General features: G+C 45.8%; 2 protein-coding genes across 2 annotated transcripts; one reads left to right on the top strand and one right to left on the bottom strand.

The window, feature by feature from the left end:
* Positions 1-19: 19 nt before the first annotated feature.
* Positions 20-4,523, top strand: exosc3 (exosome component 3). The gene is made up of 5 exons (XM_036127673.1): positions 20-33; positions 1,390-1,708; positions 3,275-3,424; positions 3,624-3,775; positions 3,902-4,523. The coding sequence occupies exons 1-5, from the start codon at positions 20-22 to the stop codon at positions 4,107-4,109; spliced, it is 843 nt and encodes a 280-aa protein (XP_035983566.1). The 3' UTR covers positions 4,110-4,523.
* A 3,112-nt stretch (positions 4,524-7,635) lies between these two features.
* Positions 7,636-22,992, bottom strand: b4galt1l (DP-Gal:betaGlcNAc beta 1,4- galactosyltransferase, polypeptide 1, like). Its single transcript, XM_012856308.3, has 6 exons — positions 22,270-22,992; positions 17,963-18,198; positions 12,236-12,423; positions 10,262-10,384; positions 9,676-9,780; positions 7,636-8,819 (listed from the first exon to the last, which is right to left on the bottom strand). Exons 1-6 carry the CDS (start codon positions 22,583-22,585, stop codon positions 8,690-8,692), a joined length of 1,098 nt encoding a protein of 365 aa, XP_012711762.2. The 5' UTR covers positions 22,586-22,992; the 3' UTR covers positions 7,636-8,689.
* Between the last annotated feature and the right edge of the window lie 4,426 nt (positions 22,993-27,418).

The raw sequence follows: 27,418 nt of genomic DNA on the forward strand, positions 1-27,418 counted from the left end.
GGATAAAATAGAAAGATACATGAGAGTCTTGAAGTGGGAAAAGGTCAAAGAGAAAAACGTGTTCTGAAGGATGAATAAAAGCAAAAAGTGCTCCAAGGTTCTGCTGCGATGAGAGAGGAGCAATATCGCCTCTCGGCTCTGCTGCTGGAACTTTATACTTAATTCATACCGGTCTATACTAATAGGCTGGTATGAATTACAGATGAGGACACAGCTCTCCTCTAGGTTAAAGGTCTGGTTTTGGAGTAGACATACTTTTTTCTTAATTTTGTCTAGTTGGAGCAGCATGGATCAGACCAGACCTTCTCCAGGAAACGTGTTCAATGATGTTCTCCTTCTTAGAGGATCTTAATTTCTGACTTTAATAAAATCAGTGATCTTTGTCTTGGTAATTAAGGGAGCAATGAAAACAGCAACATTGTCCTCTCAGGCTCTGCCTCAAGCAAAGCAGCATGTTGGTGTGACGGAGATGGACAGACGGATCGGTGCTGCATCTGCAGTAATGCAGGTCTGCTGTGGTAAAGTAAGAGCTGCCAGAAAGCAAAGCTTTATGAACTCTGAGCCAGTGTGCAAAATGTCACCATGGTTACATAATGACAAGAAAAACTCCTGATTCTGTCAGCTACCTCCCTCCTCCAAGTCAAACAAGGAGGACGAGTAGAGACAGACGGGAGAAGGAGGTTATAACTGAGACACACAGGACTAAATACACTCCAAGCACTGATCTCTATTATACACTGGAGTGCTAATATCCGCTGTTAGAACAAGTCGTTTATAACATTTATAAATATATAAATAACAATATACAAAAACATATTTACATATATGTATACCCTACACACACACACACACACACATATATATATATATACATATATATATTTATTTATTTATTTTTTATATGAATAACATGTCAAATATTTCAGCACCTAATTTCCTAGTAGTTGATAGTGTTACTACATCCACTGACTGTAGAATTACCTGTGAAACGTTTACACACAGCCAGAAAACTGCTTGTTGTTGCAGCCAAATTCTATGGGATTATGTGAGAATAGGGAGTAGCAAGATGGCGGCCAGTGACTTCAGTTCTTCGGGCAAATCAGCAATCCAGTGTAGATCAGTGACTCCAAATTATAAATTTAGAACACTGCAGACGATACCAACAGTGGAGAGATGTAATGAGAGATAAACTAGATCAAGAGAAGGTAAGAGTTTAAAGTTTTAGATTTACTTCAGTTAGATTCAGGGCATATTTTAAGTTTTTTTTAAATTAACAGGATTATTTAAGAGGCTGTAGTGCAGGTAAATTTCAAACTCTGATCCACACTCCTATTCAGAAGGTGGCGGTAATGCGCATCTTAAAGCTGAATGCCAACCACTATGAAACAGAAGAAGAAGAAGGTCCTCCAGGGCGGCAGGGGGCGCTGCGGCTGCGTCTCTAGTCTCTGTGTCTTCCTGCAGAGAAACGCGGTGTTCTGTGAGGATGTTCTCCGTGTTAAAGGAGCGGGTCGGGGAGATTCTGCTGCCCGGAGATGAGTTCTGCTGCGGGCCCCAGGACACCCTCCCCCTGACGGACAGCGGGAAGCCGGAGCGGCTGGTGGCCGGACCGGGGCTGCGACTGAGCGGTGACCGTCTGCTGGTGAGCCGGAGCGGCGTGCTGAGACACAAGGAGCCCAACAAGTTCTGGATCGAGTCACAGCAGCGGAGGGTGAGTCCGGTTCGGTCCGAACTTACAGCCGAATTATTGTTTGGATCCATCGGATCCAGGAACACGGAACCAAACTGTCCTGGCAGTTGATCCTGAAGAAATAAACCAAGTTAAATGTAAAATCAGATAAAACCGAAGCGGAGTTTCACGCTGTTGTATGAGCTGCGTGTTCTCAGGCTCAGTCACCATGAGGTCCAAATGTACCAGGTCTGGTGCATTTGCTGCTGGGTTCTGGATCATTTACCGGGCCAGCCAGGATCGTTGTCCTGCTGATGAACCAGTTTGGACCGAACCGAACAAAATTGAAAGTGATGAACACGACCAGAACAGAAAATAGAAAGTTTTCAAAGACAGAAAAGTGATCAGATATTAATAATAATAATAATAATAATAATAATAATAATAATAATTTATAATGGGGCAACATCAGTTACTCTGGAAATGTTTAGACCTTTAATGATAAAGTCTAAATATGTCCCTGTTGGTGCGTTGGCTGTTTAACATGTTGAGTTAAAGCAAAGTTTCTAAGAGTCACAGAGTTCTTCTGCTCCTCTGCTGTCAGCGTGAAAGTTTTAGTCTCACACAATAATTAATCAGATAGGAGGTCATTAAATTAATTAAAAAGTTAGATTTGGACCGAGGAGGCCTGTAGAGTCTGAAGCGGACCTCCTGGGGTTCTGGACATTTCTCTGAGATTGGGCTGAACCTGCTGGACGTCCATCCTGGGATGATGTTCCTCTCTGGAGAACGATGGACCTCAGAACTGAGGCTGAATGATTTTGGAAAATAATCTAATTGCGATTTTTTTTTTCTTAATATTGCAATTTAATGCGATTTTTTTTTTTTCCAGTTTAATTTATCATGTCTTTTTAAACATATACAAACAACAAATCATTTTGTTTCCTCGCTGTGCAGATTAGTTGCTAAAACACCCACAGCATCTAAACTCAGAGCAGAAATGATTACGTTCTGCCTACAATATATTTCAACCAAAATTGCAATTTTGAGTTTTCTCTGCGTTAACCACAAGCAACAAAAATGACCTCTAAATAAAGATGTTTGTAAACAAGGACTATTTAAAACAAGAATGTTTAATATTTCTATTAATCAGAATATTGTTCAAGAGAACAGCTTTTAGTTGATTTGGACATCAATCCTTGTTGAACATAAAGTGCAACCAACAAGCAAGTCTATGTATTAAACTGATTGACCTGTACTTAATGCTATGTATGATTATATAAACTCTAAAACAAGTAATAAAATTAGATTGTCTCACTGCTGCAACTCTCTTCCCTTCCATGTGGAGGCAAACCCACTTTAAACATTTTACCAACTTCTAATGGACGTGTTTGATTCCCTGATTGTTAAATAGCCAAAAACTGCAGACTCTGCGATTTGGAAATTGCGTTTTTTTTAAAATCGCGATTATATTGAAAATGCGATTAATTGTGCAGCCCTAATCAGAACCGGTCCCAGGTTGATGGGCGGCATCAGTTGCTGGTACCGGGCTGGTACCGGGCCTCCTATGTCCCGTGGACCTGCTCACGCTCGGCTCTGTGTCCTCAGTACGTCCCCGCCAAAGGAGAGACGGTGATCGCCGTGGTGACGGCCAAAGCCGGGGACGTCTTCAAGGTGGACTTTGGAGGAAGCGAGCCGGCGTCGCTGTCCTACCTGGCGTTTGATGGCGCCACCAAGAGGAACCGGCCCAACGTCCAGGTGAGTCCAAAAAGGTTCTGAGCTGCAGCGCTGCGGACGGCTCAGCCCGTTTGGAGGCCCTGAGCTCCACAGCACCGGTTCTGACCCAGGTTAGCTGCAGCAGCTGACTGGATCTGCACGGGTCCGATTTAAGAGTCAGACCGGGTCGAACCGGGTCAGAACCGGGTCCGGCTGAAGCCCTGCTCTCTCTCCTGTGCAGGTGGGCGACCTGGTGTTTGCTCAGTTCATCGTGGCCAACAAGGACATGGAGCCGGAGCTGGTGTGCATCGACGGGTCGGGCCGGGCCAACGGGATGGGCGTGTTCGGCGCCGGAGGTCTGCTCATCAAAGTGTCTCTGGGCCTCGTGAGAAGGTAACTCGCCTGAGGGCTCCGACCCGAGTCTGGTCCTGGAGAACCTTCGGCGTGCCTGGTTCTAACCTTTAGAAACTGTGTCCTGGTTCTGTTGGGTTCTGATGAATCCGTCTCCTGTCTCCGCAGGCTCCTGGTTCCGAACAGCGAGCTGCGGGCCGACCTGCAGCAGCTGTTCCCCTGCGAGCTGGTGGTCGGGATGAACGGCCGGGTCTGGGTCCGAGCAGGAACCGTCCAGCAGACGCTGATTCTGGCCAACCTGCTGCAGAGCTGCGACACCATGACGGCGCCGCAGAGGCAGCAGCTGTTCAGGCGGGTCCAGCAGGGGGCGCCGTAGCAGCTGGGGTTCTACCCGAGCTCACTTATTGGTTCTGATCGATCTTTTTTTTTATTGGTTTATTAACGGATCACATTGGTGCGGCTCGGATGAAAGGACCGACCCGTGTACTGACCCGCATCGTGTTTTGATCAGAACCTGACAGAGAAACACCAGCAGGAGAGGTTCTGAAAGGAACCCAGTCAGTCTGGGCTGGTTCTGTGATAAAGTTCTGTTTCTGCTAACAGAAACATCTGGACCCGTCTGCATGGAGCCGGTTAGACTGAGGATCCAAAGGACCAGCTGGTTCTGTGTGGTGGACCAGAACCGATGGACTTCCTTGTGTTTGTGTGAATGAAATGACTGGTTCAGGGGGACGGTTCTGGTTCAGGTTCTGGTTCTGTCCTCCTGGGCTTCAGCAGTTTGGGTGTTTTTTTTGTTATTAAACTCATTTTGGGTTGAATAAAAAAAGGTTCTTCTTCGTGAAACTCGGATCGTTTCTTTCTGGTTCTGAAACCGGCCCATAAGTGTCTGTGTGCGCTGAAGGTAGTAACTTTGCTAAAAGAACCAGTAGAGGTGATGCTGACCCGTTTCTGTGGGAACCTTTCAGCGTCTCGCTGGAGAACAGAACCAAGGAACCTGTTGGACCTCAGCTCTGCTGCTCTCACCTACCGGGTCGTCACTAGAAACCTCGGTTCTGATTGGTGGAGGCTGCAAACCGGGCCAGTGTTCCAGAGGGATGGAGGCTGCGGCCCAGTTGGTTCTGATGTCTGGGTTTTAAAATTTCTGTTAGCCACTAAATGTTCACACTGATGACGGGTTTTACTGACTGGGTCAAAACATCAGGTACCAACTCCACGACTAGAACCCGCTCAGTCACAGAGGCAGGTCCGGTCTGCACCAGTAGAACCACGGGGGAACCAGTGCTGGGTTTTACACACGTACCTGCTGAGACAGCTCAAGTTCTACAGGGACCCGCTAATGACCCGTTTATGTTCATCTGTGCTGAGGCAGGGAAACATCCAGAACCTGCAGAATAACGGGCCCAGGACATCAGAACACCCACTGGGTCGGCGCTAAACCTAAAACAGAGCATCGCTGTGAATAAGGTCAGGACTTGGGCCTAGTCCAAGTCTGTGACCCGGACAGGGGAACCGGAACCAGGCTGAATGGTTCTCGCTGTGGACCAATCAGCAGCTCCGATTGGAACTAATATCAGTTTAAATATTAAACAGATGCAACATCTGACTGGATCCCCACCAGTCCAGAACGTCACAGAACTTTAGACCCACTCAGCTGCAAGTTCCCTGGTTCAAATCCCAATTATTCTCTTCGGATCCCTGAGCAATACCCTTGGCCCTGAAACACAGAGCCACACAGCCGCCCGCTGCTCGATAAATGTTTAATTTAGAGAACAAATGTTGGATTGATAAAGATTATTACAGGGAAGCCAGAAAGCGAGCGCTCTGCTTTAACTAATATGCAACCACTCTTTTTGTAGTATTATAAATATACATCTTTATGAACTTTCAGGGCAGAAACCATCCTGGGAGGATGGCTTTAAACTCTGTTTTATACATATTTACCAGGCTTTAAGATAGTAATTAAGCTGTTGGGAATAAATAAAATAATGTTTTGTCTGACTGTGAAAAAAAAGTCTCTACTGCATGCTTTTATTCTGAAAGCGCCCCTGCAGACTGACGCGATGTTAGAAAGTCAACCTGAAGCAGTAAATTATCCCGACTAACTGCGCTACCCACAGACATGAATACGTAGACGCCGCGTCCTCGGGTGAGAGGCGTGCCGACAGAGCGGCCATCTTAGGTCAGACCTAGCTGCGCTCAGAGAGAATACAAGTCAATTCAGAAAAATGTACTTTATGTTTTCAGACACTCTGAATGCGGTGAATTCTCACCCGATTTCCAGATAAATCAACTGACTGAAACGTCACCCCTTTAGGGGCTACATGGGACCAATTGAATGAAATTAAATTATTGTCTAACTTAATATAATTTCGATTTTGTATTGAAAGTAAGCAAACTTCCAGAGCTACGTCCCAGGAAGCCTGACTTTTACTCCGCTTATGGGTGCGCAAATAAAAGGATAGGCCTACTAGAAACCAGATCCTGGGGAATTACTTTCCATAAGTAAGATTTTATAATAGATATTCCTCATGCTTTACAGTTACAGTTTTTCTGGCATAAACACAATATGTGCTAATGGGTAGCAGGGATGGAAGCAGAGAAAAGTACATTAAACACCAAAAACAAACAAAATGGTCCTAAATTACTGGATAGACATGATTTGTGGTGGGGGGGATATTATACAGTTTTTGCTATGATTTTGTAATGTATTTGATTCTTAGATGCGTAAGGTTTTTTGTTGATTTATTTCCCCCCAGATTGCGGTTTGTAATATATAATTTTTAAATGCTGTTATGAGCACCTCTGCTCTCACTTGTCTGTATATAGTTTTGCTCCTATGTAGATCAGTGCTGTTGTCTGTAGATCGGTGTCTGTGTACATAGCCTATACATACAGTATATATATATATATATATATATATATATATATATATATATATATATATATATATATATATATATATATATATATATATAGGAAGAAAGAGAGAGAAATTTATGTGTGTATAAATTGTGTGTGTATATTGGATTAATATATAACTGCAAAATATGTAAGTGCATGTACATTTTTCATCCAGTTTGACTTCAATTTAAATAGTTTTGGTTCTGAATAAATATATGTAATCTGTCTGAAATGTCACGAGCGTTGTGAACATATGATTAAAATGAGATCTGAGCTGCCTCCTATTCATTTTGACAGCAGATGTCTGATCTGTGGTCTGACCCAAGATGGCCGCCATGTAGGCACGTCGGCCCAGCGGCCGGCAGCGTACAATGGGGCGTCTACGTATATGATGTCTATGGCGCTACCTGCTGCTGTTAGCAAACACGGGGAAAGTTAGCCGCTACAGCTACAGCTAGCAGCTACTTCCTACAGGCTGGAGCTCAGCCAATAGGCGAGAAGCTGAGGCGGTGACGCTGCTCCAAACCCCGCCCCTCTGTTTTTACATCGACAGCGGCAGTCAGACCACGTGGGAAAGGAACAAAATGCCTCATGGAAATATTGGAGGTGGAAACATATTAGTGTATCACAATTAAAAGGATGATTAAATAATTTTTAGAAATACATTTTTTAAAGTGAAAAACATTTGGATTTAAATGATCAAATAAAAAGGAGTGAATTTGCAATAAATACACAAGAGAAAATATATTGTTCAAGAAAAACATGATTGAGTAAGGGGAAAAATCACTTGTAATAAATACAAAAAGAATAAAGAGTTCAAGAAAAACGAATAACTGAAAATGAGTGGTTTAAGTAAATATGTAATAAAGCAAAAATATGTATTTTTAGCTATTTTCTGGCCCTGTAATTTTATTGCTGTATGTATTTTGAAGTATGGCAGGATTTGGTCCTCCATACTTGAGTTCCCCCTCAGGACCTGCTGTGAAGAACAACACAAACACTCAGATTTCAGTTTTTCTGTATTTGCCAACGTTCCGGTTCTTGGACCGGTTTTCATGACACCAGTCCGATTAAGGCACATTACAGGTGATTGTTCCACACAGTTTGGTCTGCAGACAAACAAACAGGAAGAGAGGCAGTGACCAACACACATTCACACTGATCAATAATCACTCGTCAACAATCAGACGAGCTGGTCCAGTCCGGCTGTCAGCTGACCCGGTTCAAAGGATCAACAAGGTCTTTGGTACCAACAGCTGCAGGAAGGCTCAGGCCTCAGTCAAAATCAATCCATAATCATTTACCCTCAACGTATCTGATTCACCAGCTGATCATTAATATACACACTGATCCCTGATCAATGGACCGGGTTCTGGTCAGGATCAGACATGATTATCAATCACACATCAGACTGCAGTTTGGACCTGGTTCTGATTCCGATTATTCTTAGACAATAAACCCGAATCATGTTCTGACCCGGCTTGTGAGGCGGACGACACGAGAGATTAACTCAAAACGTTTGGTCCAGTTTCTTTAGTCCTGAACCAGAACCTTCAGCCTCTCTGTCACCAAACAGAACCTCCTGGCTCAACAGATTGTCCTCACTTTTAGAAGTTCTGTTAGAACGTCTGTCAGAGAAGCTGACCAATCAAATTGTCAGTTTTTAGCCCCGCCTCTAACCCAGAAAAATCAAGATCCGCCCAATAATCTCTGATCTGATTGGATCAAATACTAAAAAGCTCCTGGTACCTACAGAATCAACCATAACCTGACCCACCCCCCCACCCTGCTTGTTAACCAGAACCCATCTCCCACTCAGATTTTCAAAATAAGAGCCTTTTGAGAGATGTGCTGCAGCAGCGTCTGATTGGCTCCAGCCGGCCAATCAGAAAAGTCCTCAAGGCTTGACAGAAAAAAAATAACATTCAGTCTGTTTGTGCAACAACAAATGAGTCCAGCGGGCCTGGTTCAACAGAACCAGAACTGCTATTTAAAGCTTCAAGTGTCAAAAACTGCATGAGTCCGGCTCCGGTCCGGTCCAGCGGGCCCCATGCCTCAGGGCTTTCCCACGTTCACTGTGATCTTGGTGAACAGGTCGAACTTCTCCAGCTGCACCACGCTGTAGGTCAGCGAGTTGATGCCGTCTTTGTGCATCGTCTCTCGTGTGTGGGCGATCCGGTCGAACCTGGAACCAGAACCAGAACCACAGAAAGCCGTTAGGATCAGCATGTGAGTGCCAGATCACTGAGGTGTTAGAAGTGGTCCTGATGGGCGGCCGAACACTGAGCTATATTATACACTGGAGTGCTGATTTAGCCTGAAAAACTGAAGTCACTGGCCGCCATCTTGCTCCTCCCTACTCTCACAGAATCCCACAGGATTTGGTTGCAACAACAAGCAGTTTTCTGGCTGAGTGAAAACGTTTCACAGGTAATTCTACAGTCAGTGGATGTACTAACACTATCAACTACTAGGAAATTAGGTGCTGAAATATTTTACATGTTATTCATATTAAATATATATATGTATATATAAGTATGTGTATATGTATTTATGTATATATATATATATATATATATATATGTATACACACATGTAAATATATGTTTTTGTATATTGTTATTTATATATTTATAAATGTTAAACATATAAATTTAAATGAATAAAATGCAAAATATTTCAGCACATGACTTTCTCAGTACTTGATATTTTTAGAACATAACATAAAACTATATGGCATTTGACATTTTAAAAGTTTTAATCCCCCCCTGAACATGAGAAAAATCCTCGTTATTCGATGCTGTAGCGCACATATTCCCTAGTTACTGGAGGAAAATAGGGAGTACCAATATGGCGGCTGGTGGCTTCAAAGCGAATCGTTCAGACGGTGATTAGCACTCCAGTGTATTATATAGCTCAGTGCGGCGGAACCGTTCCGTGACCCGGTTCTGTGACCCAGATGGACCAAAGAGAAACACCAATAATGGTCCAAAAAGGTCGAGGACGTGGCGCCTGCCAACAGAACCTGAAAGCGTCCGTACCTCTGAGGGTTTGGGTCGTTCTGCTTGTCCCGGTTGTGTCGGATCATGCGGCACTTTCCAACGTCCCCGCTGGGTCTGGAGATGCTCATCCCTTTGGAAGCAAGCCTGGAAACAGCAGGAGGAGGATCAGCAACACCTGAGCTACAGCGCCGGTTCTGAACATTACGCTCCACCCTGGAACCCCAGCACCAGAACCGGTCCAGTTGTGCTGCATGGAGAAGTGGAACCGTTGCCCTGCGTCAGCTGCTGGGCGGTTCTGGCCCCAGAGAGCTGATAGACTACGGTGGTCTACATGATCCAGAAACACAATAAACACACAGACTGGACCATTACTGCACAAAGCTGACCCGGCTGAACAGAACCATGTTGGACCTGACCAGATATAGTCCAGACAAACGAGCAGAGCTGCACGGCTGTCATCAGTCCTCCTACTTTACCCAGAATCCTCAGTCATCAATCGGTTCTGATCAGAACCACTGAGCTGGGTTTTGCTGTTCAGAGTGATTTTATCAGTTTCCAGCCACGTCTCGTCTGGTTCCTGATCCGCTTCCTGTCTGCGGTCCGATGAGCCCTCAGGTGAGCCTACCTGTTGTAGATGTCGTCATCCTCTCCGCCCCAGCCCCAGTAGTTGTTGGGGAAGCCGTTGATCTTCAGGTACTGCTCTTTGCTCATGGATGAAACCCCCCCGAAGTACTGGTTGTAGGGTAACCTGCAGGAGAACAGAACATCAGGCCCAGCAGCAGCAGAGCAGCAGAACCTTCACCATCTACACAGAACCTGTCAGACTACAGCAGCTGAAACTCCAACAGGGTCACCACCACAATCTCAGGCTCCATCAGCTGCACTTCTTCCAGAGATCCCTTAAAAAAAGATGCCTCACTCTGACTAAAATAAATATATGTTCAGCAGCTGAGGTTCTGTCGGTCCAAAAAGGCTCTCACTGTTTTCTGGGCCAGGCTGTTTAGCACTACGGTGTTAATTAGGTTGGGTTTAGGTCAGGGTTAAAGGTGTGTGCACTAAACGAGGATGTGTGTGTGTGTGTGTGTGTGTGTGTGTGTGTGTGTGTGTGTGTGTGTGTGTGTGTGTGTGCGCACGCTGAACTGTAGTAAACAGGAAACAGGAAGTGAGAGCCTGAGCACATGGAGCAGTTTCAGGGACCATCTCTTCCTCTGTGGTGTCTCTGTCAGCACTTCCTGTTCCTGCTGACCTCAGCGTTTTTTTATCGGGACGCGTCTCGGGTTCTGGTTCAGATCGAGCTTTGAGACGACATGATGGGAAGTTAAATAAACTGATTCTGAGTCTGGAGAATGAGTCGGATCAAACTGGACCTCTGCAGGGATCAGTGTAGAACCCTATCCCAGAACCTGTACTGAATCAGTTCATGTCCATAGTTCTCCTCTAAAGGTTCTCGGTTTCATTTACACACATTAAAGCAATAACAAGAATAGTAATAATCTTAAAATAACATAAAAATTATAATAATTCAATCCTCTAAGTACTTCTGAGGACCAGCAGGAGGAACTTTTTTGTAAGGGTTCTTATAAAAATAACCTAATTCATGTAATTTTACACTTTATTCTTAAAATATTACAACTTTATTCTTACAATTTCCCACCAAAAACAGAAAAGGAAATCTCACCCACCAGTTACGGTTATTTTGTGGGTCGCAGAGTGAAAAGGTTGGGAACCCTCGGTACTCATGAAAGAGGCAGAAATATGTTGTTTCCTCAATTTGTGAGAGAAACTCGTTTTGAACAAGGGAGCCTAGTTTTAACTTTTTTTTTTCCAGTAGTTTTGCAATATGGGGTTTGAAAGTGAGATTATCGTCTCTGTAGTGATGCAAGGATTGTTAGAGGATTTTACTAAATCAACGGGGAGATAGTCGGGAGAATTCCCATCGAAACGTGTGACTAAAAGTAGATCTGAGTGACGAGATTTCAGGGAAAACCTTTGATTTCTGAGAATTTTACCTTGGTGAAATAAAAGTTTTTCACAAAGCATCTCAGACCTCCAGAGAGCTCAAAGAGTGACAAAAAGTGAGGAGGAGAGAGGACTTTTAGTGAGAGTGTGAAACAGAGAGAGCTGATTGGCTGATCCATTAAACAGAGAGAGCTGATTGGCTGATGAGGACATTAACTTCTTAACAATCATACAATTATTATTATGTAGATAAGATAAACTTTATCATCCCTATAGAGGGAAATTAATTGGTTACAGTGGGCTGATGACTAAAAAGTGCGGCTCTAGTAACGTCATATTATTCAGGATAAATAAAGAAAAAAAGTTCAGAAGTGTTCTCGATAAGCATTTTAAGAAATGGAAAAAGTAAAAAAATATATCCATAAAAACTCTAGACGGGATAAAAGAGGCGATTCAGGGTTTTCTGTGTTGTTCATGATGACGTCGGCATCAGAGCCTAAATGGTCGTTAGAGACGTGAGAACGCTTTATACCAAATAGACGGAGTAAACTTATAGGTTTAGGACTTTAGGACTCCAGAACCGTCGTTCCTCCGGACCCACAGGTACTCCTACCTACGAGCAGTAAGCCTGAGATCTCACCTGAAGCCGAACTTGTCCATGGACACGGACAGGTGTCTGGGTTGGCTGAAGCACCTGTAGGTGTTGCGGTCGTCCATGGGGATCAGGTCCACGTCGCTGAAGACGAAGCAGTTGTAGTCGTACTCCTTCAGAGCCTCCATGTAGCCCACGTTCAGCAGCTTGGCCCGGTTGAAGATCTCATCCCCGTCCTGACGCGCACACACACACACACACACACACACACACACACACACACACACACACACACACACACACACACACACACACACACACACACACACACACACACAGGTGAGGCGCTGATGTGGTGTAGACGGGACTATCTGGGCCTGAGCAGGACTGGTTCTGCTGGTGGGGGGTCTCAGACGCTGCCCGCTGAAGGCAGAGAAGCGCCTCAGAGTAGAAGCTGCAGCAACAAACTGAACATAAAAGGTTTTCTGTAATCCTGTGTTTGACGCGCCGAGCAAAGCGTTGGTCTGTGAATGAACGATGATGTAGAAACGAAGCGGCGCCGCCTCTCCCTCCACCAACACACCTCTGCAGCGAGAACAACGTGCCGCCAGTCCGGCCAGCTGCTGTGATTGGTCAGGACTGGAGGGCGGTGCTTAAGTTGGAGAAGTGGAAATGTCATTTTCCGTTTTTAAACTTGTCAGCGCTGTTCCAAAAAAAGGTAAAAAACAAAGCAACTGGACTTGTTTTCCGCAGTTGAAGACGTTTCGCTTCCTCTCCAGGAGCTTTCTCAATAGCGTACCGCGAGCGAGCTATTTTTAGAAACGTAACGTCACGATGACGTCACATCACGTGGTACGCAGTAGGACAAGCTTGCATAGTCCGCCGCTGTTTCGCTGTAAAACAGGCGTGCGTTAGCCTAGGTTTTACTCGGTAAACGACTGCTTTTTCCAAATCTAACACCATGGTTTTTAAACATTGTTGCTATGGAACGTGCAACAGCGACTCGAGGTACGCTGATCGGCCGCATATGAAGGATGTTTTCTTCAAGACTGCCAAGGAGAAATGTGTGCGCTGGGTACACCGGTGCGGTCGGCCTACATATGTAGCAAGCATTTTGTTGGAGGAAAGGGCCCAACCGAAGAACATCCTGACCCAATTCCAGCGACATCAAGTCAAGGTAAGAGTATTTTGGTGGCCGACATGTTAATAAAGTAGCGCCTGCTACCATGACAGCATATAGGCTATCCTGGTAGCAGGCGCTAACATGATAGCCTGCTACCAGGATAGCTTACTCAAAAACATTTCAAATGAGACAAACATTAAACATATACCGATCCCTGGACGGTGATTACAAACAGAAAAAAAACGGCCGACGACGCCATGACCGCCGCGCAGGAAAAAAAAACAAAGCTTACCGTTCATCAACTCGGCCTGTTTTCCGTTTTTTTTAAGCCCTCGACACTCAAGCCATCGTTTGAGCTGAAGGTTGGTGTGTTCTTCGACAGTTCGACCAGTAATCCGTGCGCCTGGGACATCGTCTTGGGAAAGTTTAACGGCTGTAAAGTCGGTCAGATCGCTGGTTCTGTTGTGTGTGTAATAGCTGGTTGCTATGGGCGTTCTCTACCGGTATGCCCTACCTAAGTGGCAAAAGGGGCGTTGCTCTTGAGACGGTGACGTCACGTGCGCGGTACCCCATTCAAAAAGTCTGGGTCAATTAAGGTCCGTTTCTCTCACTCTGCTGAGTTCTCCTACTGCTCTCCAGTCTGAATTGTTTGTTGTTATTTCAGCTTTTAACTTTCTGTCTTTTTTCTCTTCATAGAAGGTACACCTGGTCTGGCGTTCTGTTAGCTGTGACATCATCAGGGGAGGCAGATCATCCTCTATTACCATCTAACATAGAAAGTACTCCTGGACTAATTTATGTCCAGGCCGGTTTCATTAGTTTGTTTTTTTAAATTGTTCAGTGAAAAGCAACATCTGACTTTTATTGGTTGACTTTAGTCAGTTTGAAGTCATTTCAGAGATTATTGAGGGATTTCCCTTTGATAACTGAAGGGCGCCTACAGTTTTGTGTTTCAGTAGGAAATCCTGTTTGCCTGGCAGGAAGCCGCCGGTTCAGCTTCTGGTTCCTATAAAGAGTTTAAAGCTTTAACTAATAGTTTGGAAAACAACTTCCTGTGACGTCAGATGACCACTTCCTGTTTGCAGGTCTTAAAGGTTAGTACAAAGCTCCCACTGTCTCACCTGGACAGGTAACCGGCTCAGCAGGTTCAGACCTCTGGCGTCTCATCTGTGCTGTAATTCAGCGATAATCTGAGCGGCAACAGAACCGCATCTTTAATCCCACCTGAAACCCGAGATGTAATTTATAACGCGACTGCCTGTTACCTGCGTTTGCTGCGTCGTTTACCTGTCAGGTGAGCTCAGGAGGCAGAAACAGAGACAAGCAGCAGACAGAAACAAGAGAAGAAGAAAGCTGAATTACCGTAGCGACCCCTTAGCAACAACCGCTGCCATTGGCAGAGACCGAGAAGGGGCGGGTCTCAGCAGCTCCACAACCACAGCCATTGGTCAGAAAGGCCTGACATGCAAAGAGAGGGGGAGGGGCAGGTGAAAGGGCGGAGCTTAAACTGAGGAGGACGAGCAGGAGAAGCAGAAAGAAGAAGAAGAAGAAGAACATGGTGAGTGAGAGCAGCAGAGTCAGAGTGACATCATGGTTACCGTGGTTCATATCTGCGTCAGTGTGAGCGTGCACACGTCATACATGCACCTGGATCACTACACGCACCAGAACCTGCACTGATGGACTGAGCTCACCTGTGGGCGGGGCAAACCGATCCCTGCCCGGCCCACAGGTACAGGTCCACCAGGTGAGCGGCTGCTCGTTCACCTGAAGGAAAACTCTGAGGCTCAGCGGCGTCAGGGACAGGTCCCCACACGCTCTGGTCAGGTGATACACACCGTTACCTGGATACAAGCCTGAAGGCTGTCAGCAGCTTCCTCTGAAAACACCTGGATCAGAACACCTGGCGGCGTCAGCTGCAGCTCAGAGGCAGACCGACTGTTTAAGGATCTTTGACAGTTTATGAGGCTGATTTACTCTCAGCTAGCAGTAAATTATTGTGCCTCTGCAGTTAATCCTGTTTTCATTTCCTCATCTGAGGAATTCCTGCTGGTGTTCCTGAACTCTGTGGTCCTGTTCAGCGCCGCTCCCACACCTAAAGACGACTCACCTGTTCCAACACACCTGTGTGCTGAAGCAGGGAACCGTACTAATCTGACCTGAGAACCCTTGATGTTTAGATCAGAGTCTTAATTATGCTAAACTAAACAGTGGCGCCGTGTTCTGGATCAGTTGTTGACAGAACCAAGTCACAAGTTAAAGATCTGAAGGTAAAAGACTTCAGGTCAGAGTCTGTTGGTCCGAGCGTGGATCAGTGGGTCAGTGACTGTGTTCAGTGGGTCAGTCTATGAGTCAGTTCAGCGGGTCAGTGACTGTGTTCAATGGATCGGTCTCTGTTCAGTGGGTCAGTCTGCGAGTCGGTTCAGTGGGTCATTCTGTGAGTCAGTTCAGTGGGTCATTCTGTGAGTCAGCTCAGTGGGTCATTCTGTGAGTCAGCTCAGTGGGTCATTCTGCGAGTCAGTGACTGTTCAGTGGGTCAGTCTGTGAGTCAGTGACTGTTCAGTGGGTCAGTCTGTGAGTCAGTTCAGTGGGTCAGTCTGTGAGTCAGTTCAGTGGGTCAGTCTGTGAGTCAGTTCAGTGGGTCAGTCTGTGAGTCAGTTCAGTGGGTCAGTCTGTGAGTCAGTTCAGTGGGTCAGTCTGTGAGTCAGTTCAGTGGGTCAGTCTGTGAGTCAGTTCAGTGGGTCAGTCTGTGAGTCAGTTCAGTGGGTCAGTCTGTGAGTCAGTCTGTGAGTCAGTCTGTGAGTCAGTGACTGTTCAGTGGGTCATTCTGTGAGTCAGTGACTGTTCAGTGGGTCATTCTGTGGGTCAGTGACTGTTCAGTGGGTCATTCTGTGAGTCAGTGACTGTTCAGTGGGTCATTCTGTGAGTCAGTGACTGTTCAGTGGATCATTCTGTGAGTCAGTGACTGTTCAGTGGGTCATTCTGTGGGTCAGTGACTGTTCAGTGGGTCATTCTGTGGGTCAGTGACTGTTCAGTGGATCATTCTGTGAGTCGGTGACTGTTCAGTGGGTCATTCTGTGAGTCGGTTCAGTGGGTCAGTCTGTGAGTCAGTTCAGTGGGTCAGTCTGTGAGTCAGTTCAGTGGGTCAGTCTGTGAGTCAGTTCAGTGGGTCAGTCTGTGAGTCAGTTCAGTGGGTCAGTCTGTGAGTCAGTGACTGTTCAGTGGGTCATTCTGTGAGTCAGTGACTGTTCAGTGGGTCATTCTGTGAGTCAGTGACTGTTCAGTGGGTCATTCTGTGGGTCAGTGACTGTTCAGTGGGTCATTCTGTGAGTCAGTGACTGTTCAGTGGATCATTCTGTGAGTCAGTGACTGTTCAGTGGGTCAGTCTGTGAGTCGGTGACTGTTCAGTGGGTCATTCTGTGAGTCGGTTCAGTGGGTCAGTCTGTGAGTCAGTTCAGTGGGTCAGTCTGTGAGTCAGTTCAGTGGGTCAGTCTGTGAGTCAGTTCAGTGGGTCAGTCTGTGAGTCAGTCTGTGAGTCAGTGACTGTTCAGTGGGTCATTCTGTGAGTCAGTGACTGTTCAGTGGGTCATTCTGTGGGTCAGTGACTGTTCAGTGGGTCATTCTGTGAGTCAGTGACTGTTCAGTGGGTCATTCTGTGAGTCAGTGACTGTTCAGTGGGTCATTCTGTGAGTCAGTGACTGTTCAGTGGGTCATTCTGTGAGTCAGTGACTGTTCAGTGGGTCATTCTGTGAGTCGGTGACTGTTCAGTGGGTCATTCTGTGAGTCGGTGACTGTTCAGTGGGTCATTCTGTGAGTCGGTGACTGTTCAGTGGATCATTCTGTGGGTCAGTGACTGTTCAGTGGGTCATTCTGTGAGTCAGTGACTGTTCAGTGGGTCAGTCTGTGAGTCAGTGACTGTTCAGTGGGTCATTCTGTGAGTCGGTTCAGTGGGTCATTCTGTGAGTCAGTGACTGTTCAGTGGGTCATTCTGTGAGTCAGTGACTGTTCAGTGGGTCAGTCTGTGAGTCAGTGACTGTTCAGTGGGTCATTCTGTGACTCAGTGACTGTTCAGTGGGTCATTCTCTGACTCAGTGACTGTTCAGTGGGTCATTCTGTGACTCAGTGACTGTTCAGTGGGTCATTCTGTGACTCAGTGACTGTTCAGTGGGTCATTCTGTGACTCAGTGACTGTTCAGTGGGTCATTCTGTGACTCAGTGACTGTTCAGTGGGTCATTCTGTGAGTCGGTGACTGTTCAGTGGGTCATTCTGAGAGTCGGTTCAGTGGGTCAGTCTGTGAGTCAGTCTGTGAGTCAGTGACTGTTCAGTGGGTCATTCTGTGAGTCGGTGACTGTTTAGTGGGTCATTCTGTGGGTCGGTGACTGTTCAGTGGGTCATTCTGAGAGTCGGTTCAGTGGGTCAGTCTGTGAGTCAGTCTGTGAGTCAGTGACTGTTCAGTGGGTCATTCTGTGAGTCGGTGACTGTTTAGTGGGTCATTCTGTGGGTCAGTGACTGTTTAGTGGGTCATTCTGTGAGTCGGTTCAGTGGGTCATTCTGTGAGTCGGTGATTGTTCAGTGGGTCATTCTATGAGTCGGTTCAGCAGCTGATCTGGTAGTGGATCAGTAGCAGTGGCCTGGGCCAGGTGTGGCGTACCTGGTTGATGACGTACACGCCGTAGTCCAGCTGCTGCCTCTGCAGAATGGGGTGCAGGTAGTACAGCCAGAACTTCAGGTGCTCGTCCCGCTTGCGGAACGGGATGATGATGGCGACCTTCTGCAGCGCCAGGCAGTCTCTGGGCCTGAAGCGTCCGCCCAGCTGGACGTTGGGGTTGTCCTTCTTGATCTGCTCCAGGCTCACGGGGATGTTGAACTCCACCCTCAGAGGACCCACTGGGAAGAGAGCGGTGAGAAGGTTCTTCAGACGCCGGCCAACAGGCTGCAGCTGCCGACCTCTGACCGGCTCCACGGGGAGACGCAGAGGGACGCAGCAGCTGAGACTACAGCAGAACCACCGAGAGAAACCCGAGACGTTTAAAGTCCTGGTCTGGACCGAGGAACACCTCCCATGTTTCAGCCGTTCACCGCACACAGAGCGTTAAACGTCACATTATGTGTGTAGAAATAAATCCTCTCCTTCAAATAAAACCAACAGTTCAGTCTGGCTGACCGGAACCAGGAAGACGTTTCAATCAGACCGTCTCCTGTCCTGTTTCTACATTAATTTGAGTTTAACTCCTTCTTGCTGCTCCAACTCTCTGGATGCTATAACGCTCACTGCTGCTGCTGAGGAGAACCCAGCCAGAACCAGCGCCAGGTCCAACTGCAGGGCTGGCTCGGTACCAGGTCCAGAGTTCTATCAAACCTGATGTGGTCCAGATCCAGGCTGAAGATGTCCAGCTTCTATCTCAGGATGCAGCTGTGATTTTTATGAAAAGCGGCTCGTTTGGTGATCTTCAGTAAACTGAAAACAGTTTTTATTTCTGTCGTTAAACACATTTATGTAGTTTTAATTGTTAAAAAAGATTTTTTTTTTTGTTTACTCTGGTTCTGAACCGGACCCCTGGGCTGCAGCTCATACAGCCTGGTTCCTCCACCAGGAGGAGAACATCTGGAGATGAACGGCCAACATGGACTCCAGCACCGCAGACTGGACCGAGCTCAGCCTACTCTCATAGAACCACGACAAAAGTTCTGGAAAATACTTCATACCCGACACATCTACCTGGTTCCCGGGGGTTCTGGGAACCAGAGAAGGTTCCTGAAAGCAGCTGCAGGAAGATTCTCAGTCATCAGGTCATGATCATTCCAAAAAAGTTAAAAAACAAATAGACATTTTTTTTCTGACGTTTGAAAACGTTTCGCTTTCCATCCAGAAAGCTTTCCCAAATAAAACATCTGGAGTAGAAAGAGCTCCAGGCTTTACATTACTGCCCAACAAAGGCCTCATTATGGCTTAGATGACATGCAAATTAAACTGAAACAGGTCCACGCCTTAGTAATGGCGAGTCCTTAGACTCAGTGTTGGCCTGCAAATTAAACAGGTTTCATTTGCAGGCCAACACTATAAACCCTGGAGCTCCTCATGACTCCAGACTTTTAAACTGAGAAATCTTTCTGGATGGGAAACGTCTCCAAACGTCGGAAAGAAGTCCAGATGTTTAGTTTTTAACTTTCCTGGAAGCAGCTGCAGGAAGCGCAGCCACGGTTCCTCCGGGTTCCCGTGGGACTGAAACTCCTCATGCACGGCCAACCGTGGCGCCGCTGCAGCTGGAGGACCAGGCTCGTGTCTGCAGGTCCGATCCAAGGTTCTGGTTTCTGCACCGGTCCAAACCATAACGGACCGGTTTCCAGGCTCCTCTGGAGAGAACGCTTCCTCCCGGTTCTCTCAGTGAGCAGAACCGAGGCGTACGGGTGGTTATTCTGATTCTGGGTTTTGGGTCCGCTCCGTCAGCAGAACACGCCTTCCCATCGGCCTCTGGTCCAATTAGTCCCATCTGCTGTGTTCGTGTTTAGAACCGGCAGATTCCCTCTGGACCGGGCCGGCAGTGAACTCTGTGACAGCGACCTCCCCCAGAGGACATTTTGATCTAAACAAGCCAGAGAACCGGATCAGCGCCGAGGTTCTAGCCGGGGAAACGGATGAGGAAGAGCGAGGCCTGAAGCTTCGGCTCACCTCCCTGGTCTGGTCGGGTTTGTTCGGACCGGGGAAACCGAGCCGGCTCAGACGAGCAGGGTTGGTGAGATTCTGAAGGTTCTGATCCATTCCCTCCACCAGCATGCTCTATAACGCCTCCGTCACCTGAGAGACGGAGCCTGGGCTCAGCACACCTGAGAGCAGGATGGAAACAATCAGCACACCTGAGGCGTCCTGAGGGAGATTTTCTCCCAGCAGTACCGGGAACTCGTTAGAGAACTCGTTAACTTCCATTCCTCTGAGCCAACTCCTCATTGTTAGAGAATCCAGAGCAGACAGGTAGAACAGGTGAGTCCGCTTCTTCACGGCCCTCTCAGAGACCCCCCCCCCCCACCCTCCCCAGGTCAACACAGCTGCAGGACTCTTTTGTTCGTTGCCATTTGTTTATAGGAACATTAACTATTCTAGTGAAAGGAGACCAGGTCACACCTTTACTTCCTGGCACCACGTCCCAAACACTCGCTCTCACAGATTTAACGTTTAGCTCAGACTTTCTGAGCCTTCCTGCCAACAAACAGCTTTAGAATATTTCCAGAATTATTTCTCCACTCAGTGAACCGGGAGTAAAGAACCAGGAGGTCTCTGGTTCAAATCCAGCCCTGCTCTGCTGACGACTGCGTAGTTAATCTGATCTCCAGTTAATTTTCCATAACTCCTAAAAAACTCATTTAGTTTACTAACGTAGTATTTACACCATCCAGCGAGATGGTAATTTCAGTGTTTTTGGTGTTATTTAAACACTGAGAAATATATTCTCCCTCTCTTACAAAGTGTTAGCTAGCTGTGAAGCTGCAGGCTAACGGCGTTTAGCGCTAACTTTGCTTAACGACGGCAGATTTCTGATCAGAGACGGCGCTCCACTCCGCCCATAACTGCCCAGGCTGTGGGTCACTGACAGTAATTTATGCTTATTTATTATACAGGTTATTAAACCGTTCTGTAATGAATGAAATGATGTCTATCGCCTGATACGGTGGAATCACTTTAGTTATTTTCCTTTACTGGGGAATGAAACCAGTGCTAGATGATAAATTACTGGTTTTTAATTACTGACATATGATCACAGTCCTGCTGACTATTTCTATAATTTGCTTTTAATCTGCAGTTGACATGAAGACAGAAGATCCCTCCATCCTTCAGGTGTCCCAGGATCAGATCACAGAAACTGATTTAATTTCCCAACAACGTTCATATTATAATTGTTCATATTATAATAACATTTGTTTTCCTCCTTTGTGCGTTTATTCTGTGAACCTTTCGCCTCGGCGGACATTCGTTATAATTTAGATTTCTTAGCCTGGATCGCTGCTTTCAGACATATTTAGAAAAGCATTGTTAACGTCGCTGAGGAAACTTCCTCCGGTTAAATAATTTTAACGTGTTTAATGTCCGTCATTCTGTCTCAGTGAAGACATGAAGGTTAATTTATCTTATTTAGTGATTGACGTATTGATAAAATCATCGATCACTGTTACTTATATTAAGACCAATGTTAAAATCTCCACTTTTCTGACCTAAACGGGCTCGTTTCCAGTCTTTAAAGTCATGCTGTCCATCACTGCTGACGTACGGCGCTGCACCTCCATCTTTATTTCCCAGAATGCATCTCTCTGGCTGCAGCAACACTGAATTCATGTTGGACGCGTGAGAAACCGATGGGAACGTTCCCTCCGCCCGAACAACACACTCGACCCGACTTAACCCGCTTCAGGTTCTGGTCTTTGACCACGGTGAGATGTTCAGGTTCTGGACCCGGCTGGTTCTGATCCAGTCTGATCTGAGGCAGTTACGGATCAGTACACCGCTTGGCCAGTCCAGATCCTCGGTTATCCGGGTCATGGCACCAGCAAACGGACGTAACTCAGAGGCAACCGGACCTTCGCCCATCTCGGTTCTGGTGGCCCGCAAGGGTGAGCGAAAGTCCAGTTTCCTCCGATCTGAGCCTGTTTACATTTAAACCTGGATCTGGTTTACCTCCTGGTTCTCCTAAAACACACGCAGAACCACAACAGAACCACACACAGATCTGTTTCTGGGACTAAGTGGGTCATCTTTCATCCTGACATCTCTACCAGTAAAAACCAATGCTAGACCATCTGGACCAGAACCATCTAGGACTATCCAGATTGTCTGGTTCTGCGTGGTTCTGGGCTCTGCCTCTGTAATCGTTGAAGCTGTTAAGCCCAGAGAACCTCAGACCGGTTCTGTTCCGACTGGGTCGCGTTAGGGATAATGAGATGAGCCCTCGCCCTCCGAACCGGACTCACCCAGCAGTGGTGATGTTTCTGGACATTTCTCAAGCTCCTTCGCCGGCTCCTCTGTGGCGTCCTGGTCCGGTTCGTCCATCTGGCGGTCCTCCCCCTTCCAGGTCGAGTTCTCCGCCGGTTCGGTTCTGGAGCCGCGGGCTGGGAGCGGGTCGTGTCTGGGTCGGCTTAGATTAGCGCGGGGCTGTTGGTTCTGGACGAAGGAGAACCGAATGTCCAGGGTTCGGACGTAGAAAAAGACGGTGACGGAGATGTGCAGGAAGCAGAGCAGAACCACCAACTTGCAGGTTCGGTGGATCAAGCTGAAGTTTGCGGCCATCCTGACGGCTCGGTTCCGGGTCCCGACGCGGTTCTGGTTCGTCGCTATCTGCTCTCGCTTTCCATCTTTGTCTATCTGGGACAGAACTCCGGGTTTCCCAGCTGAGTTCGGATAGAAACCCAGAAAGGACCCAGAAACCAGAGCCGGAAGTCGCTAAAAGTTTGGAACCCCCGCTAGCAGTTAGCTTCGTGCCTGTTCGGGTCCAAAGGTTCGAAAAAGGGTTCAGAAAAAGCCAGACTTCGGTCCAAAGTTCTGTTAAAGGCCTCACAGAGACGCCAACAGTCTGACGAACCCTGGAACGGTACCGAAGAGCAGCCCGCAGACGGTGAAAGACGCCGAGAGCGGACCGGAATCACCGAGACAAAGTTTACTGGAGCCTCTGGCAACTCTAAGGATGACGAAATCACGCGCAGCACTTCCGGTCTGGTTTTCAAAATAAAGCTCACAACAGGACGCTAAAAAAAAAACTGAACGAAAATGTTAACAGATTAAAGTGCTGCAAAAAAGTTTAACTAAAATAAATTATTTATTTCATAAATCCTGTAAGACGTGTAGCTTTTTTTCTTTCTAAAAACAACACAAATCAGCCGAAACAAAACTGCAATTAATACATAAATATAAATAATACATTTTGTTGTTGTTTTGTTTTATTACACAGGTCTCTTTTGTAAATCAGACCTGGGATCTCAATGAAAATTCCTGTATAAACAAAGTTTAAACAGCAAAGTGAACTAAATAAAAGCCGAGGAGGCTATAACTAAAATAAAACAGGAACAAACTAAAATCTGTATGTTTCAGACAACCCTGCTCATCACCTCCATCAGTAAGATGGACATCTACAGAAGATCCTTCCTGCCCACCGTCAGCATGTTCAACAGCAACATGAAGAAACATTTCTAATATGATAGGGAGCAGCCACTGTGCTATATTATACACTGGAGTGCTGATTTTGCCGAAAAACTGAAGTCACTGGCCGCCATCTTGCTACTCCCTACTCTCACAGAATCCCACAGGATTTGGTTGCAGCAACAAGCAGTTTTCTGGCTGTGTGAAAATGTTTCATAGGTAATTTTATAGTCAGTGGATGTACTAACACTATCAACTACTAGGAAATTAGGTGCTGAAATATCTTACATGTAATTCATATTAAATTCATATTAAATATATATGATGTATATATAAGTATGTGTATATGTGTATATGCATATATGCATACATATATGTAGATATATGTTTTTGTATATTGTTATGTATATATATATATATATATATATATATATATATATATATATATATATATATATATATATATATATATTATTTTATGTTTAGATAAATAACATGCAAAATATTTCAGCACATGACTTTCTCAGTACTTGATAGTTTTAGAACATAACATAAAAGTATATGGCATTTGACATTTTAAAAGTTTTAAGCCCCCCCTGAACATGAGAAAATCCTCGTTATTCGATGCTGTAGCGCACATATTCCCTAGTTAAGTAGTTACTGGAGGAAAATAGGGAGTACCAATATGGCGGCCGGTGGCTTCACAGCGACTCGTTCAGCGTTTCATTTCCTTTTTCCATGAAGGATTTTTGAGTTGCGATGAGTGATCTTATTTTGAAGAGGATCACTGGGCACTTCCGGTGAGTCTGCTGGTTGGGGGACAGCTCGGGAGTGGGCGTGGCCTGCCAGCCAACCTGCGGCGTGTCAACATGAACCCACCACAGTTAATAATTGACCAGTTATCGGTTCCCAGCGAGAGGAAGTTCTCATGTCAGATGCTGCTGTCATGTCAGTAGTATGAAGTAGTGGAACACCTCTGAAGTACTGATAGTACATCCTCAGTTCACTGTAGAACTGTGAGAACTACTGCCAACATAATCAGCATTTCTGTGTGATTGTCTGAAATTTTGGCATGTTGAATGTCCCTACAGGGTTGCCGTATTGTAGGAGATAAGTGCTGGAATTGGGGGAGTTCTTGCTAATTACACCGGGCGACCCAGAAGTTTCTGACTCCAGTCTCCTTTAATTTTTAATGAGGTTTGTAAAGCAAACCCAGAAAGCTCGGTGTTAAAGTACCCATGGTCAAATTTTAACGCAACACCTCACATTTTTTTTATCTCAAGGCAGATTATGGCAGTAATACGACGGAGTATTAGGGCCACACATGAAGGGAATTTTTTTTTTTGCCATGACAAGATTAAACTCGACATGTCGACTTTAAAGTCGCCATGTCGACATTAAACTCAACATTTCGAGAATCTCAGATTCAGAACTGCGAACCCGGGTAAGCATCACTAGGGAAAGACGTTACGTTATTGGTAGGCCACCGCTTCCAGTGATGATTACACAGTTGCAGCACGGCAAAGACTACCTTCACACTTAATTAAAACGCAGAGACTGCAGCTGTGGAGCGCGGTTGCTCTTTTCTCCAAACTTTGGAATGTCGAGATTAAAGTCGCCACGATATATCAACTTTATTCTCGAAATGGCGAGTTTAATGTCGACAGGGCGACTTTAAAGTCGACACGTCGAAATTGAAATCGACATGACATTTCAACTTTATTCTCGAAATGTTGAGTTTAATGTCGACATGGCGACTTTAAAGTCGACATGTCGAGTTTAATCTCGTCATGGCAAAAATATTTTTTCTCTTCATGTGTGGCCCTAATACTCCGTCGTACAGTAAAGAAGAAAGTATCACCTTACAGCCTGGTTCTGGTTCTGCTGGTTCAGAACCAGCAGCTGGAAACCTGCAGCTCTGGTTCTGCCCCAGTGACGCAGGGTTCATAGCTGGTGAGGCACTGACGTCATCAGAGTCAGATTTACAAATATATACACTCTACAAAGTAGACTCATTGCAAAGTGCTGAAGGAGACTGATTGAGCCAAAATTGATTCACCAAGAGACATGGAAAAACGTTGATTCTTTGATGAAAAAATAATAAATTATTTGTCATCCGATTGGTAACACTCTGAGCTATGATGGATTTCTACATTTGTAACACATTCAAAAACTACAATCCACATTACGCACATTTCATTACAAACACAAAACATGAATAATTATCGCTGTCTTACCTCTACTTATAAATGAAGTCCATGCGGCGCTCTTTCTGCACAAAAATATCTTAATTTTCCGGTAAAAGTTCTCTTTATCTTCTTCAGATTTAAAACTCTCTCAGTCTCAGTGGAGCTCACTGCCAGGGAGGAAAGCCTTCCTTGATCAGTCCTGTTCCGGCTGGATGTTTAGTCTTTTTAGTGCTTTACTTATTTAGCATAACTCACTAATAATACGTCCATAACTTGCTGTCACTCTACAGTTTAGGATCAGGAGCGGTGCTCCTTGAGCGCCCCCTGCCTAGAGGCCAAGGAACTGCCGGCCTCACCTACAACCAGCTCTCTGCTGGTTATGATCGCCCAGCAGCAAGAAAACATGTTACCTGCACACAGTTTGATGACCAAAACACAATTCGTAATCCACATACATTAAATTGTGGGAAATCAGTTCATAACTGTTTGAAAATTTGCATTTTTGATCTAGAGACAGGAAGATGCATTCACAGAATGGAAGCCAGCGCAGTTAACATGGGATTGCGCAATCCCAGGGGAGGCCAAGCTCGCTGCGGCCTCACCGGCTTCGCTATCAAGAGCCAATTAAGGATTAACATGAAAAATAGCGAAAAGTCTGCGATTTTGAAGAAAATATGATCAAAGCTGATGAAATAAGATGAAAATTTAAAAAGACTGAGTGAATCACAATTTATATTATGTTCTTATCATTATATATTTTCTTTCATTCTATGATGACAAGTGAGGCCTGGTTTCAATTGCCTCTCCTGACTGCACGTCACTGTTCAGGCTACTCACCCGAAGGAGAGGAAGAAGATTCTTCATGAGGTGATGTTCTGATTGAATCAGTGATCAGGAGGTCCTGCTCCCGATCAATGCTGGAATGTGTTTAATCCTAATGTTTGAGGAGTTGTTACCTCTGCTTTTACCACCATTCCTATTATATCTACCGGTAATCAGTGATGACACGCATGCTGATCCAACACAAAAGGGTTTCATGATCAAAGCAGGTAAGCGGCTCGTTTCTAGGCTCAAATCCAGGCAGACCACAGGGATGTGTGCGCGTTCCCCTGGTCTTTGCAAACTGTACACTGACCAATCATCTCTTAGATATTCTGATTGAAGGGGGATTTTAAAGTTCGTGTGTCAGTGTCTGAAACAGCTGTGACCAAAAAGCTGATCTTTAGTCGTTATGTCCTACTTGACCCAGTCAGCATCAGAGACATTAACTAATCGATCATTAGCAGTGTAAGAACCACTATGACAGCAATGGTTTATTGGGATTTCTGCTCTGGAGAACATGAGTCCATCTTAACACAATTCAAAAGTGCAAAGACATTAACGGTGACCTGCAACTGTTACTGTGCATCCCCCCTGGGAAGAGTTATGAAGCTGTTTCCAAACTGTCCAGGGTAGAAAGATTATTCTCTATTAACAGTCATGACAGGATAGTCAGGAAAACACTGACCCAGCACGGCTGGAAGGGTTGAAGGAGAAAGGCTCTTCTCTCTAAAAGCAAGATGGTAGCAGGACTTAGATAGCAGAGCTGCATCTGGATGAAGGATGAGACTTCTGGGGAAACGTCTTCTGGACAGATGAGACCAAAGCGGGAATGTTTGAACATAATGCACAGCACTATGTTTGGAGAAATCAACACACAACCATCAGGCACAGAGCCGGAAGCCTGAGGATTTGGGGTTTATACGCCACCCGGTCGGCAGTAAAACACCCTCGGTGGACCCAGCTCTTTTTACCCTTC

This window comes from Fundulus heteroclitus, chromosome 23, assembly GCF_011125445.2.
Source record: "Fundulus heteroclitus isolate FHET01 chromosome 23, MU-UCD_Fhet_4.1, whole genome shotgun sequence".
Taxonomy (NCBI): Eukaryota; Metazoa; Chordata; class Actinopteri; order Cyprinodontiformes; family Fundulidae; genus Fundulus; species Fundulus heteroclitus.